This window comes from Olea europaea, chromosome 18 (genome assembly GCF_002742605.1).
Source record: "Olea europaea var. sylvestris chromosome 18, O_europaea_v1, whole genome shotgun sequence".
Taxonomy (NCBI): domain Eukaryota; kingdom Viridiplantae; phylum Streptophyta; class Magnoliopsida; order Lamiales; family Oleaceae; genus Olea; species Olea europaea.
The window spans coordinates 13,894,468-13,909,828 of record NC_036254.1 but is presented as its reverse complement, the minus strand read 5'-3'; the positions used below and the strand labels follow the sequence as shown (position 1 = coordinate 13,909,828).

The 15,361-nt window shown below is 40.3% G+C and overlaps 1 protein-coding gene across 1 annotated transcript; it reads right to left on the bottom strand.

Moving 5' to 3' along the window:
- Positions 1 to 2,824: 2,824 nt before the first annotated feature.
- On the bottom strand, positions 2,825 to 4,039 carry LOC111366770. The gene has a single exon (XM_022987466.1). The coding sequence runs from the start codon at positions 4,037 to 4,039 to the stop codon at positions 2,825 to 2,827; it is 1,215 nt and encodes a 404-aa protein (XP_022843234.1).
- Positions 4,040 to 15,361: the final 11,322 nt, after the last annotated feature.

Below are 15,361 nucleotides of genomic sequence, written 5' to 3'. Positions count from 1 at the left end.
AGCCATTCTATAAACATGAACTATATTGTTTTTGCCTCACACCCTGTGAAACTACATTCAATGGATAGAAGAGTGCCCTACTGGGGACGATGAGTTGGTTCTTTGACTGCCATAGGCCCATAACTGTATTAATGCAGTCAGACTGTTGCGAGTGAGATATGAAGAGCCTGTGATCTTGCAAATCGTAATCCTTCCACGATAGCATAGCACACTGGTAGAAAATGGGAAATCAGGCCATGAAAGAACTTGGAGAATGCAGCCAAAGTCTGCCCATGGTTAAGCACTACCATAACACCATAGCCATCACCGTCTGATGCAAGGGTTCATCCATATTTAGCTTCAGTTTTCCTTTGGTGGGTTGAAGTCATTTATGCCGAGAAGTAACATCAGAACTGATGGGCACACTATGGAGCAGTTTAGTGACTAGAATCCAGATAAATAACCTGCTGAATCCTTTAAAAGCCTGTGTGACGGTTGAAATGTGGTACGTTGAAGAGGAAAGTATTGAGCTCTTTCCAGCATGCCCAAGATGTAACCATAAACAGCCCTGCATCCTCTCTGGTAGACGATCACGCTCAAGAAGAAACATATCACTAGCCTTGTCAGCCGCATCAAATAAATCAGCCACCACTTTCGAAAAATAATCCAAGAACCATCTAGCAATTGTGCAAGAAAACAAAGCATGGAAAATAGTTTCTTCCTCCTCCTCGTGTCGAGCACAAACATCCCCACAACAATATGTCGTAGCCAAAGAATAACACAAGATGGTAGAATATCCAAGAAAGCACGTCAGATAAAGAATCACTTTCAAAGGAATATCACTTTTCCATAAGAAATTCAACCAACCTGAAAGCAGATTACACTATATTCAATAAACGACCTAGAGAGAGATATGGCCAATATGTAGCCCTACTTTAAGTAAATTCATGCCCTTCCACACAAATTACCACATAGGGATATCTGTAACTATAGGAAAACCCCCTGGTAAAGATAAGATAATCTCTGCATCCGGTGACAAATTAGATCATTTATGACCTTACGCTGCCAAATACAATCTTGGTTTAGTAAATCAGCGATCACCCAGACTAGATGTAATTGGTAGAAACGAGAATGGTCTAGGTAGCCATGGGGAGCTGAGCATCACTTTAGATTCTTCCTGAAGAAAATAGGACCAAGAAAAATATTTATCCCAGCAGATCATAGAAACCAATGCCGCCCAAGCTTTCGGCTGACACATCAACTCCCTAGGAAGCCACCGCATGGTTCTTTTCCCATTTTTCTGACCACACCAGAATGAGGAAATAAGATTTTTGATCTCACTGCATAATCCTGCCGGAAGTTTAAAAATGCTCATTGTATATGTAGGAAGGGATTGTGCCACAGCTTAATTAAAATTTCTCGACCCCGAGCAGAAAAGAGTTTCCTCTGCTACAATTGAATACAATTCCACACCCGCTTTTTAATGCCAGGTCCTCCCTCTTAGCACGACAAAAAGTAGACTATCATTTGCGAAGAACATGTGATTTTCCCGTGGCCCTATTTGAGTACAACTGAAACCCCTTTCCGAATCTGTCACAGATCCTCTAGACAGAAAAGTAATAAATAGAGGGATAGGGGGCAGCCTTGTCTCAGACACAGTGATGGTCGACACCTTCCTTTGGCTTCATAATTGATAAGAAAAACAGGAGTAAATGTTGATATGCAGTCATAAACAAGTCGCAACCAACGTTCTCGAAAACCTATGCGTTCCATTACTGCCATAAAAAATCCCAATCAACCCGGTGGTATAGCTTGCTCAATAAACCATGCTGATTGAATTGCCGTTGTTAAGGACCCTCAGATAGAAATCCAACACAGAGACTCCAATAGTATCTCAATTTCTCTGGGGAAAAAAGGCATAAAGCCATCCAGTCATGGCGCTTTGAAAGTCCCCCATACTAAACAAAGCAGAGTTGACCTCCTCCGCCATGAAAGGTGCAAAAACTCGGCTGCAATTCCTCAGAGATGCGTGCATTCACTCCCTCAACTATGCCGATCCATTTGTTGTCTTGTAGATTGAGAGGAACAAAAATGTTAATCAAAATACCCGGTGTCAACCCGTGTAAATACAATCCATTTCAATGCAACATTGTCCATCCTCATCAAGCAACCCTAACATTTTGTTTTTCACTTTCCTGCCAGTAGCTTTTGAACGAAAAATCCCAAAATTCACAGTATCTTGACTCTTGACAAAGATTCTGAAATCCCACATCGACTGGAAACTTATTGGAAATTGGACTAGCGGGCTATATATTGGAAGGTAGGACGACCATTAACATACTTACCTGGACGGGGTCAATGGGCGATCAATAAGCCCCATGGCCTAGATTGGCGACCTCCATTGCACTCAGGAGGGGCGCCCGTCTAAGGTCGGCCCAAGTGGTCGAGCCTACGTCATAATTTGTGGTAGAGGGGGCCTGCGTACGCGCGGCCCCTGCGTAATTCAAGTCTTAAGCCTTATACTGGTGAATAGAGTGGGGAAAATCAACAAACAAGAAAGTAGGGAGTATTATGCATTTTAAAATTAAGACTAAAAGCTATAAATCTCATTCAATGAAAAGATGGTTAATAAAGGTCATTTATGAATTAATTAATTAAATATATAATTTGGTTGCAAATTAAGTCTAAATCAAATATTATTTTTGATCAAGAATAAAAAATTTTATTAGTTACGTTCACTGATAAAAAAATTTCACAAGTCAGCAATTTTTTTATTAATAAAGTTTATTTATGATTTAATTAATTAAATATTTATAAGTTGGTTACAATTTAGCGATTTAATTAGTCAAATATTATTTTTGATCAGATAAAAAATTTCATAAGTCGCAATTTGTTTATTAGCCGAAGGCTCAGCTTCCACCCACTTAGTAAAGTAGTCGACGGCAACAACAAGAACTTCCTCTGTCCTTTTGACATGGGCAAAGGTCCCAAGATGTCCATCCCCCATTGGAAGGAGGGACACCCCGAAAACTGCCGTCTGTCGCTCGGCCGGAATGTGGATCAGATTTCCATGGCGTTGGCATGCATCGCATTTTCTCACCAACTCTCTAGCATCTTCCTTAATATTGGGCCAATAATATCCTTGTCGAAGCGTTTTGAACGCAACGGTAGTCGCCCCTTGGTGATTGCCACAAATTCCCGCATGTACGACTAGCACCTCCTGTGCTTCTGTCGGTCGCAAACACTTCAAATATGGCATTGTGAAGCCTCGCTTGTAGAGTTGCCAATCGATGATGGCAAACGAGGCTGCCCAAACTTTTAGCCTTCTGGCCGTGAGAGCATCCTCCGGCGATTTATTCTTTGTGAGATACTCAGACAGCGGGTCTATCCAACTTTCCTCATTTTCTACATTCATAACATTGATTACATGTTGGATGCTAGGTTGTCGCAGAACTTGCACACTGGCTGTGCGAGGCAGTCGTCTGGGGTTGGCTGATGCGAGCTTAGCCAGCGCGTCCGCTCGCTCATTGTCCTTTCGAGGGATCTTAGTTATCTTAAACTTAGTGAACCCCCTCTGCAAGTTTTTGACCTCCATTAAATATGCAGCCATCTTTCCGTCCTTTGCTTCGAATTCCCCCGTCACTTGCCCGATTATCAACTGAGAGTCACTGCAAACTTCTACTGAGGTGACCCCGAGTCTGGCTGCCAATCCCAAACCCGTGATTACCGCTTCGTACTCGGCCTCGTTATTTGTTGCTGGGAATTCAAAGTGCAGTGAGTATTCCAACTCTTCTTCATTCGGACCTATCATTATGATCCCCGCCCCGGATCCTTCGTCATTTGAAGATCCATCGACAAAAATTTTCCAATCTGCCTGCTCCCCTGGTGGGAGCTCGGGCGGGGTGGTGAGCTCAACGATGAAGTCTGCTAAAGCCTGTGCCTTAATAGCTGTCCTTGGCCTGAATTCGATATCAAACTCGCTTAACTCGATGGCCCATTTTAACAGCCTCCCAGAGGTCTCGGGCCGATGAAGGATCTGCTTGATAGGTTGGTTGGTCATTACTTGCACCGTGTGAGACTAAAAGTAAGGCCTCAATTTCCTGACTGCGACAATTAATGCAAACACCAGCTGTTCAGTCAGGTTGTATCTTATTTCTGCACCCCTCAATACTTGGCTCACATAGTAGACTGGTTTCTGCGCCTTCGAGAACTCTTTCACCAGGACCGCGCTGACTGCCTTCGGTGATACTGCCAAGTAGAGACACAACACGTCCCCAGGAGATGGGCTGGTCAAGACCGGGGGCTCTTGTAATGACTGCTTCAAGTTCCTAAGAGACTCTTCGCAATCCTGAGTCCACTCAAAATTGGAGGAGCCCCCTATGGCTTTGAAGAAGTGGTAGCATTTGTCCGCCGCCCCGCTCATGAAACGATTTAAGGCCGCTACCCGCCCCGTCAGCCTCTGAACCTCCTTCCTGCTAGTGGGGCTTTTCATTTCTAGGATTGCCCGAATTTTGTCCGGGTTCACTTCGATGCCCCTTTGCGTGATCATGAAACCTAGAAATTTTCCACCTGCGGTACCANNGTGATAAATGACGTCTTCTCTTGATCGGCCTCGGCCATTGAAATTTGATGATACCCCGTAAACGCATCTAGAAAGCTGAGCCTTTCATGACCCGACGTTGCGTCCACCAGTTGATCTATTCTGGGAAGTGGGTATGAGTCTTTTGGGCATACCTTGTTCAACCCGGTATAGTCTACACACATGCGCCATTTTCCATTTGACTTCTTCACAAGTACAACATTTGCCAACCACTCGGGGTATTGGACCTCTCGGATGAAACCCGCCTGTAGCAATTTTTCCACCTCTGCTCTGGCCGCAGCTTGCCTCTCAGGGGCAAGGTTTCTCTTTTTCTGCTTCACTGGCTTAGCCCCTGGCTGGACACCGAGGCGGTGCTGCGCGACAGTTGAGCTAATCCCCGGGATATCATTTGGGTTCCAAGCAAAGACATCCAAATTTTCAGCTAGACACTTCGCCAATTTTTCCTTCTCTTCGGATCCCAGACCTGTTCCAACAAGAAACTCCTTTCCTTCGTCAACAAAGATTTTTTCAATCATATCAAGTGGCTCGATCCGCTCCCTCGGGAGTTCTACATCCAGCATCATGACTGATGGTGGGCTTTTGGCTTGTATACTATCCATATAGCACTTTCTTGATGCATGCTGGTCTCCTCGTACGCTCCCGATCCCCCTGCTGGTTGGGAACTTCATAATTTGATGGTATGTCGATGGGACCGCGCCAGCTGCATTTAGCAATGGCCGGCCGTAGATAGCGTTGTAAGCCATGGGGGTCTTGACAACCAAGAAATTAGTCACGATCACCACTGTCCCTGGGTATGTCCCAAGCGTGACTGAAAGCTCTACAGTCCCTTCCGGTATCACTGTTGCCCCTCCAAACCCTTGTAGGGGGGTAGTCACCACCTTCAACTTTTCTTGAGGGATTTTTAGACCCAAGAAGGCATCCCAGGTAAGGACATTTGCCGCACTCCCTCCATCGACTAATACCCTCTTCAGGTCAAAATCCGCAATATCACCTACTATTACTAAGGCGTCATCATGGGGGTGGGTTACACCAATCAAGTCCTCTTCATCGAAAGTTATACTCTGGTTGAATCTTGCTTTTTTCTGTATAGAGCAGACCCTTAATGAGCGCGCATAACTCTTCCTAGCTGAATTTGAGTCGTCGCCCGATGCTACTCCTCCGATGATCATGTTTATCACTCCTGCTCTTGGTGGGGGCATACCTTCGACCCTTTGCCTGCTCTTATCATTTTTCACATACTTTGCCAATAGCCCCCGTCTCAGCAGGCGCTCAATTTCTTCCTTTAACTGTAGGCATTCTTCGGTATCATGCCCGTGATCTCTATGAAAATGGCAGTATTTACTTTGATTTCTCTTGCCCGAAGGGGTTAGCATTGGTTTGGCCATTCGAGCTCCTTCATGTGCTGTATCTCCATCAATAACTTTGTTCGTGGAATGTTCAAAGGGGTGGGTGTCTTGACCTCCTCACGTTTTTGCCTGACTGACCGGTCTTGGACATAACCCTTGCTCGTGCATTCACTCTTCTGCTTATTTCTATCATTGTGCTTTTGCTCGTCATAGGTTTTTCGCTTATTAGCTTCCGTCTCCCTTCCATCCCTGAGATTTTTAGTTACCTTCTCTGCTTCCTCCGCATCGACATACTTGTCTCCCTTCTTTAATAGGTCATGCATCGACTCCGGGGGGTTCTTGGACAGTGACATCTTAAAGGCCCGATTTCGCGTTCCATTCATCAAGGCTGTAACAACTGCGGACATTTGCAGGTCTCTAATGCCAAGAGTCGCCCGGCTGAACCTGGCTAAGTATTCCTGCAATGACTCGTCTTTGTCCTGTACGACCTGCATCAACCCAATGGCTGTCTTCCTCTTCCTCTTGCTGCTTAGGAAATAAGCCACAAAGCTCCTGGAGAGCTCATCAAATGACTTGATAGAGCGTGGGGCCAAGGTTGCCACCCAGTCCCTTGCCTCCCTCCTGAGCGTGGGGGGAAAGGATCGGCACATCACGGCGTCCGGGGCGGCATAAAGTCTCATCAGATCCACGAAAGTTCGTAGATGGTCAAGCGGGTCCGTGACTCCATCATAGGCTTCAATCATGGGCTGTTTGAAGCCTTTAGGCAAAGGGACCGCCATGATTTCTGGCGCGAACGGGTCTTCCTCCAAAACCATCTGACTCCGCCTATCCTTCCTTTTGGACAACGCATGGTCTATCTTCTGTGACATGATTTCTTCCATCTTTCGTTCCAGGTCCACCATGGTTTGCGGGGGCTGTTGAGCTCCAGTCATTGGGGCTCCCACGTCTCCCGCTCCCCGCTGAGAGGTGGGTGAGACAACCGCGGGTGGCGCTTGAGGCAGTTGTTGATTCGTCACTTCCGTCGGGCTTAAATGAGGGATGGTGGTTCTCTGCGACTGGTCTTGTAAAAGCACCATCATTGCTGCCAATTGGTTTTCCAAAGCGCTGAATTGACTCTGCGTCACATACTGGGGGGGCGGTGGCGGTTCATGACCCCTTGCAACTGACTCCGACTCCGTCTCCGCCGTATTCCCAACCAGGCGAGTATCACTTCTTGTTCGTCTTCTTGACATGACTTTTTAGTTCAAACGGAAATTCCCACAGACGGCGCCAATGAAAGGCGGTGATTCAACTCCTTTCTGTTTACCCGGTAATGTTTGGCTTTTCCACCACTCCGTCAAGTATGCAAGACCTGAAAAATGAAGGCGGGGCTTTCTCTCCCGTTTTACCTCCGGCGTGAGAATTAGTTTTCAGACTTGGAAAGAATATATTTGAAAATCAGATGGCTAAAAACGAGAATGGGAGCTAAAAAAAATCATCCCTTACCTGTGTCTCATCCGGGGGTATTTATAGATATTAGGCACTAGGTAACCGCTGGGCGGTTGTGATACCACGTGTCCCACGATGATATTCCCACTACACCCACGTTGTGAGTGATGAGTCCTTAACTTCCCGTCTGAAGATTGTACCTGTATCAGCGGCCATGTAACCTTGTCGATTCGTTAAAGGTTTTATGGCTAAGTGTTTGGACAAAGGATATCATTCCCGTTGAAGATTTCGCTTAGTGGTAGAATGATTTCTTGGGGTAGCGATAGAGCGCCCTTTGGGGGTTGTGGTAGAGCGCTCCCTAGACATAGTGGTAGAGCGCTACCTGGGTGTAGTGGTAGAAAGCCCTATGAGGGTCGATGGCCTTGCGTCGGTGTGCTGTGATCTGCCTTGCTCGTCCTTGGGGGTGTCTCCTTCTACCAACCTATATCATGAACCTCCAAATGTCAAGCACATCTTGGAAGTACCTCTTAGGTATCTAAAGATCCATTTCACTATCTTCCAATGATCTTTACTGGGATTAACAAGAAACCTGCTGACTACCCCAACTGCATGAACAATATCTGACCGTGTACAAATCATGGCTTACATCAAACTCCTAACCGCAGAGGAGTAAGGAATTTTCACCATTCTTTCTTTATCTTTCTCCTTAGAAGGACAAGTCACCTTACTCAGTTTGAAGTGACTACAAAGTGTTGTCCCAACAGGTTTAGCATTATTCATGTTAAACCTTTCCAGCACTCTCTCTACATATTTCTCTTATGATAACCATAACTTTCTGGCTTTCCTATCACGACGAATATGCATTCCCAAAATTTGTCTTGCTGGTCCAAGATCTTTCATGTCAAATGATTTGAACATATCTACTTTCAAACTGCGAATTAACTGAACATCCTGTCCCACTATCAACATATCATCTACATATAGCAAAAGGATGATGAAGTTACCGCCATGGAATTCTCTGACATAAACACAATGATCTGCATCTGTTCTGGTATAACCATGACCCATCATAAATGAATCAAACTTCTTATATCACTGTCTTGGAGCATGTTTCAATCCATACAAACTCTTTTTCAACCTATAAACCATATGTTCTTTTTCTCTTACTTCAAATCCCTCTGGTTGAACCATGTAGATTTCTTCCTCCAAAATACCATGGAAAAAGGCGGTCTTGACATCTAACTGCTCAAGCTCAAGATCCAAACTAGCTACTAAACCCAAAACTACTCGAATAAAAGTCATTTTGATAACAGGAGAGAATATCTCATCAAAGTCAATCACTTTCTTATGCCGAAGCCTTTTACCTCCAATCGAGCTTTATACTTCACTAGTTTTTCACTATCGTTCTTTAGTTTGAGTACCCATTTATTTGTCAATGCCTTTTTACTTTTAGGAAGCTCTGCTAGCTCATAAATGTTATTCTTTTGCAAAGAATTCATCTCTTCCTGCATAGTCTTCACCCAGCTTTGTTTGTCCTTATGAGATTTTACCTCCTGAAAACATTCTAGCTCCTCCTCATCAATTACCAACACATAATCTAATACTGGATACCTAGTTGATGGACGATGCTCCCTGTTAGATCTTCTGATCTGAGGTTCTGATGTAGTAGGCTGCTCTCACTGTTCAACATCCTCTAAATCATCGTCATCAACCCTTGTTGGCTCATCAGCATGACTATCAACGTGTGTCTCTACCCCCTGAGTGACATTGTCTGAAGGCAAAGAGACGTGTATGATCAGTGACACTCTCAGTAACACGTCTTTGATTCCCAAATTTCTCAACATCTGCCAACTTCTGATTTTCATAAAAAATCACATCTCTACTTCTGAATATTTTTTTCTTTTCTGGATCCCATAATCTATAGCCAAATTCTACATCTCCATAGCCAACAAAAATGCAAGGACTAGCTTTATCACCTAACTTCAACCGTTGTTCTTTAGCTACATGTGCAAATGCTTTGCACCCAAAAACCTTGAAATGAGAGTAAGAAACATATTTTCCTATCCACAATTTTTCTGGAATCTCAAAATCCAAAGGAGCTGATGGAGACCGATTGATTAGGTAGCACGCTGTTCGAACTGTTTCACCCCAAAATGACTTAGGTAAACCAGCCATCCTTAACATACTTTTGACCTTTTCTATAATGGTACGGTTCATTTTCTCTACAACACCGTTGTGCTTTGGGGTACCAGGAACTATCTTTTCATGTCTAATGCCATGTTCTGAGCAGTAATCTTTAAACACTTTAAACGTATATTCTCCTCCGTTGTCAGTTCAGGGATATTTCAAAAAAAATTCACTTTCTCGTTCCACCATGGCATGAAGCTCTTTAAAGTATTGAAAATATGATCTTTTGATTTCAAAAAGAACACCAACAACTTTCGTGAAATATCATCAATAAAAGTAAAAAAATACTTATTACCACCTAAGGACTCCACCTCAATGGGACCACAAACATCAGAATAAATCAAATCTATAATATTATATTTTCTACTAGAGGATTTCTGAAAGGATATTCTACGCTATTTACCAAATAAACAATAATTACAAGAATTTAGTGAAGTACCTTTGGTAAAAGGAATGAGATGCTTCTTTGCCAAAATCTGTAATCCTTTCTCACTTATGTGAGCCAACCGCTTGTGTCACAAGTCTGGGGAAGAATCACTTTCAATTGCATTTACCACTTCACTACACACCTTTACATGGGTCTTGTAAAGTGTGTAACAAACATTTTCTCAAACAAATATCATTGACCCTTTTGTTAGTTTCCATCTTCCACTGTCAAAATAACAGTCATACCCTGCTTCATCAAATGCACGTGTAGATAGCAAATTCAAGTGCACGTCAGGAACATGTCGCATATTCTTCAATGTCAAGCTGCATCCAATATTTGTCTGAAGACACATGTCACCAATTCCCGCAATACTAATAAAACTGTCATTACCCATCTTCACCCTGCCAAAGTTACCTGATTTGTATGAAGTGAAGAACTCCCATCTTGGAGTAATATGGTAAGAAGCCGCTGAGTCAATAACCCATTCAACAAATGAATCTACAACATGGCAACACTGCTCATCTTCAGCGAAAAAAAACTGCTACCACTACTTCTTCTGCTGAAGCACTAGTTGCTATATTTTGATCAGTCTTCTTCTGATTTTTCTCCTCTTTCAATTTATTTTTTCAAGCCATGCAATGTTTCTTTATATGACCCTTTTTATCACAATAAAAACATTTGACATTCACTCTTGTCTTTGACTGACTTCGAAAATTACCACGTCCTTTAGGATCTCTGCTTTTACTCCAACCTCTGTTCTCTGTAATAAGAGCCTATGCATCATTCCTAACCAAGTCTTTTCTTTGTATTTCTTTATTAAACAAATTATCTTTAACTAGAGTAAGTTTCAGCACACCATTCGGAGCGGAGTTACTAAGTGATACCACCAAAGTCTCCCAACTATCAAGCAATGAACTCAGAAGTAGTTGTGCTTGCATCTCATCATCTGGCACTATTTTCATTGTGGTCAACCGATTTATCAAATCTTGGAATTCTCTCAAATGCTCAGCAAATGATTTTCACTCCTTTAGCTTTAGATTCATAAGCTTTCTAATTGCAAAATCTTTATTTTAAACGGTATTTCTCTCATAGTGACTCCAATTTTCCCCAAAGACTGTGCATCTGTTTCTTGAGATATATGATGGAAAACATTAATGTCAACCCACTGTCTAATATATCCAATGTCTTTCCTTTTCATCTTGTTCCAGTCACCGTCACTCACATTACTTGGCTTGGCACTATCACCTTCAATAGGTTCATGTAAATCCTTACAATATAAGATATCCTCCATCATAGGCTTCCAAATAGAATAATTTGAAGCCGACAATTTAATCATAGTGCTCGAAGTATTCTCTATTTATTCAGCAATAAAACCGCACCCACACAACCTAAGCTCTGATACCAATTTGTTGGGCAATTTCAATTATTACAAGAATAAATTTATCAATCCAAGCAATTATATAGAAAGACTAATTATACAAATAAATAATCCAAGCAAAAAATAAGAAAATGCAACATCAAATTTTTACGTGGAAAAAAAAACTCCAGTGTAGAGGGAAAAAAATCGCGAGGCAACTCCGACCAAAATCCACTATAATAATTAATATAAATTACAATATTCAAGTTTATGCCTCAAAATTTGAATTCTCCACAAATTGGAAATTCCAAAATAATCTACCTCTAAAACAACAATTTATCTCACCACAAATCAACAATTTGATCAACCTTGTGAGAACCCACTGATAAGTGCGTTTTTACACACTTATTTGGTCCACAAAACATGGCTAATTGTTGATAAAAGTGTTTGAATATGACTTAATTCTATATAATTTCATTTTATAGGACAATGTTGATGACTATGGCGAAAATCAAGAGAAAAGGAACGAAAAAGGACCAAAACGGGAGAAAACGACAGGGACTAAAATGCATTACTTGAAAGGCTTGAGGACTTGGAAGATAAATAATGCATATTGGAATTTAAATTGTGCCTTGAGTGACCAAAAAGAAGCTGCCGACTAAGGAAGAGGAAATAAAGACAAATTGGGCCTCAAACCAATTGAAAAAAGAATGAAAGTCCAATTGCAAATAAAATCCTAGTGGGATTAAAAGACTTCGGCTGCTAGGTTGCATGGGATATATATACACACGCAGTCGAGAGATGAAGGGTGTGCCGGGGCTGGAAAGAACATATTATACGCACAGGTAAAAGAAGGGGCTGCCGTGGGGGAAGATTGGAATCCCTTTTTGGGGATTATTCAATTCGGCAGCAGCAAATCGAGAGGAAGCCGGGGGCTGAATTGAGTATATTTCACGGCAGATCGAGGGGCTGAAATTAAAGGAGTGCTAGGGGTGAATTGAAGATATATTACACGCAAAAAGAGAGGGGCTGCCTTGGAATTCAATTGATATTATACATACAAGAAACGGCAGCCTGGGAGGAAAACAAGAAAGCAACCATTATTATATCTCTACACACATTGAAGTCAGCCATTATTTATATAATTTCATACAAATTGAAGGGCTGGTCGGCAGATTAGAAGAGGCAGCCAATACACGGAAAAGGAGGAGATTCTATTAAATATATACGCAGAAATCGAAGCTGCTTTCTGGACAGAATTTGAGGGCTGCACAGCTGCTGAAATTAATCATACATACACGCACAGAATTGGCAGTAAGGCAGAATCGGATGCTAAATTTGGAAGACAAAAGTGGGCTGATTAATTATATATATTCACACATAACGCTGCCGGCAGAAAGACGGAGAGACAGACACGAGACAGTGGACGACATTTCACGCAATTGGAATAATCACGTTTCATCAATTTTTGGGTGACGTCGTTCCACTTTTATTTATTTAATTCCGTCGTTATGTTAGATTAATCTTTTCATGCTAGGAAAACGATGAACTTTGCAATATGAATTTTTAATCTTTAGTTTTACATTTTTGACATTAAAAACATGCGTTTGGAATTTGAATGATTTATATGCACTTATTTTCTCCACAATTATTGTGCACGTAATTTGTGTGAGTTTGGTGACTTGTTCTTGCATTCGAGAGAAGTGGAATAGGTTCGACAGGGTATAAATCATCGTAGGGTCAGATAGGGGATAGAGATATACCGCTATGCCTTGCGTGAGTCTTTAAGTGTTCACAAAACCACATGCATTTTTATATACGCATTTGTCATAGAAATATAGGCAGGTGGTATGTAAAAATAGGTTCGATACATCTCGAGAGAGAGTGTTGAATAGATTTAGGAACATTGATTCTTCAAAATCCAACCGTGTCGTCAAATTGTAAAACCAAGTTTAAAAAGGATTATTTCATGGGGATTCGCGATCCTAGTACATTCGTCATTCATTTATTACACTAAACTTGCATTCAAAACATCACATTGCATTTTAGTTCATTTAATTCACATACATTTGCATCCATAATCTAGAGTAGGTTTAATTACATTGCAAAAAACACATTTGACATTTTGGTTTCGGTTAAGGTCGGGATAAGTAAAATTGAACTAACCAATCTCTGTGGGACGATATTCGGACTCAATTAATCCACTTTATTACTTGTTAACGAACCGTACACTTGCGGTAATTTAAATCGAAAGAAAATATTTCGTGAACACCCACTTTGAATACAAATCCAAAAATATATCTTAGAGAAATTCCCAATTTATATATTATGGAGAAGAAAAATAACCTGCGTGAATCCACATCCCAAATTGAAAGAAAAATCATTTTCCTTCTTTTAATTCTTCTACAACAGCAACGACCCTTTTTCTCCAATTGTAGTCATAATTTTTTGACTTTTCTAATGGCAACCTTTGTATTTTTCTCCCCCTAACTAAAAGCCAAAGACTTTTATCATTCATAAAACCTCGATATTCGTTGCTATTACTTTTTACCAACAGAATATTTGCAACCACAAATTCGTTACTAATTTGAGGGTCGCTGATAGTTACAACGGATCCTGCCGTAGGTAAAGAGTAAATATTTTGCCAACGAATTTTTCGTTGATAAAGTGTGAATCTTTTACCAACGAAATTTTCGTTGGTAAAAATCTTATCCAATAAAAATCTTATCCAATACCAACGATTTTCAGTTGGTAAATGTCTACAATTACAGTTGGTAACAATTAATGTTGTAAATAGCCGCATATGTGTAAGGTATGGTGTGTGTGTGTATTATTGTTATTATTATTTATTTAATAATTCTAAATTTTTTCTTTAACTTTTAGCCAATCTAATTGAAAGACCAAAATATTGTTTAACCACTTATTGGATTACAAATTAATTTATAGAGGGTAACTCCGAAGACCAAAATAATTCTAAGGTTTTGTAAACACAATAGTAAAGATATGAGAACTTATAATTTAGAAACGTCCATTTTATTTACACAGATTGATTCACATGAACACTTTATACAATTGAAATATTATTTGACAATAAAGTAAAAAAAAATTAAGCATACAATGATTAAATGAATAAATCCCAAAAAATTGTAAAAAAAGAAAATGCTTCATAAATTTTAAATTTATTTACATATTATTTTTCAGAAAGAATTTCTTATATATGTTTTAAAAAAATAGAGATTTTCAAGTAATTTCAAACTTTAAAAATATATTCAAATTGAACACAAAAATAATTAGATCCAACTTTAATTTAACCGAAACCTAAACCGACCAACTCAACCCACCCAAACTTGATCGGTTTTTGTTGGGTTGGAATTAAACCATTAATTTGAGAATATAAAATTTTTTTTTTTTTTTACCATGCATTTGTTGGGCAATTTTAATTATTGCAAGAATAAATTTACCAATCAAAGCGATTAACTTGAATGATCAATTATGCAAATAAATAATCCAAGCAAAAATAAGAAAACGTAACATCAAATTTTTGCGTGGAAAAAATTCTCTAGTGTAGAGGGAAAAAACCCACAAGGCAAATCCAACCAAAATCCACTATAATAATTAATATAGATTACAATATTCAAGTTTATGCCCCAAAACTTGAATTCTCCACAAATTGGAAATAACACAATAATCTATCTCTAAGATAATAATTTATCTCACTACAAATCAACAATTTGATCAATCTTGTGAGAACTCACTTTGAATATAAATTAAAAATATATCTTAGAGAAATTCCCAATTTATATATTATGGAGAAGAAAAATAACCTACGTGAATCCACATCCCAAATTGAAAGAAAAATCATTTTCCTTCTTTTAATTCTTCTACAACAGCAACGACCCTTTTTCTCCAATTGTAGTCATAATTTTTTGACTTTTCTAATGGCAACCTTTGTATTTTTCTCCCCCTAACTAAAAGCCAAAGACTTTTATCATTCATAAAACCTCGATATTCGTTGCTATTACTTTTTACCAACAGAA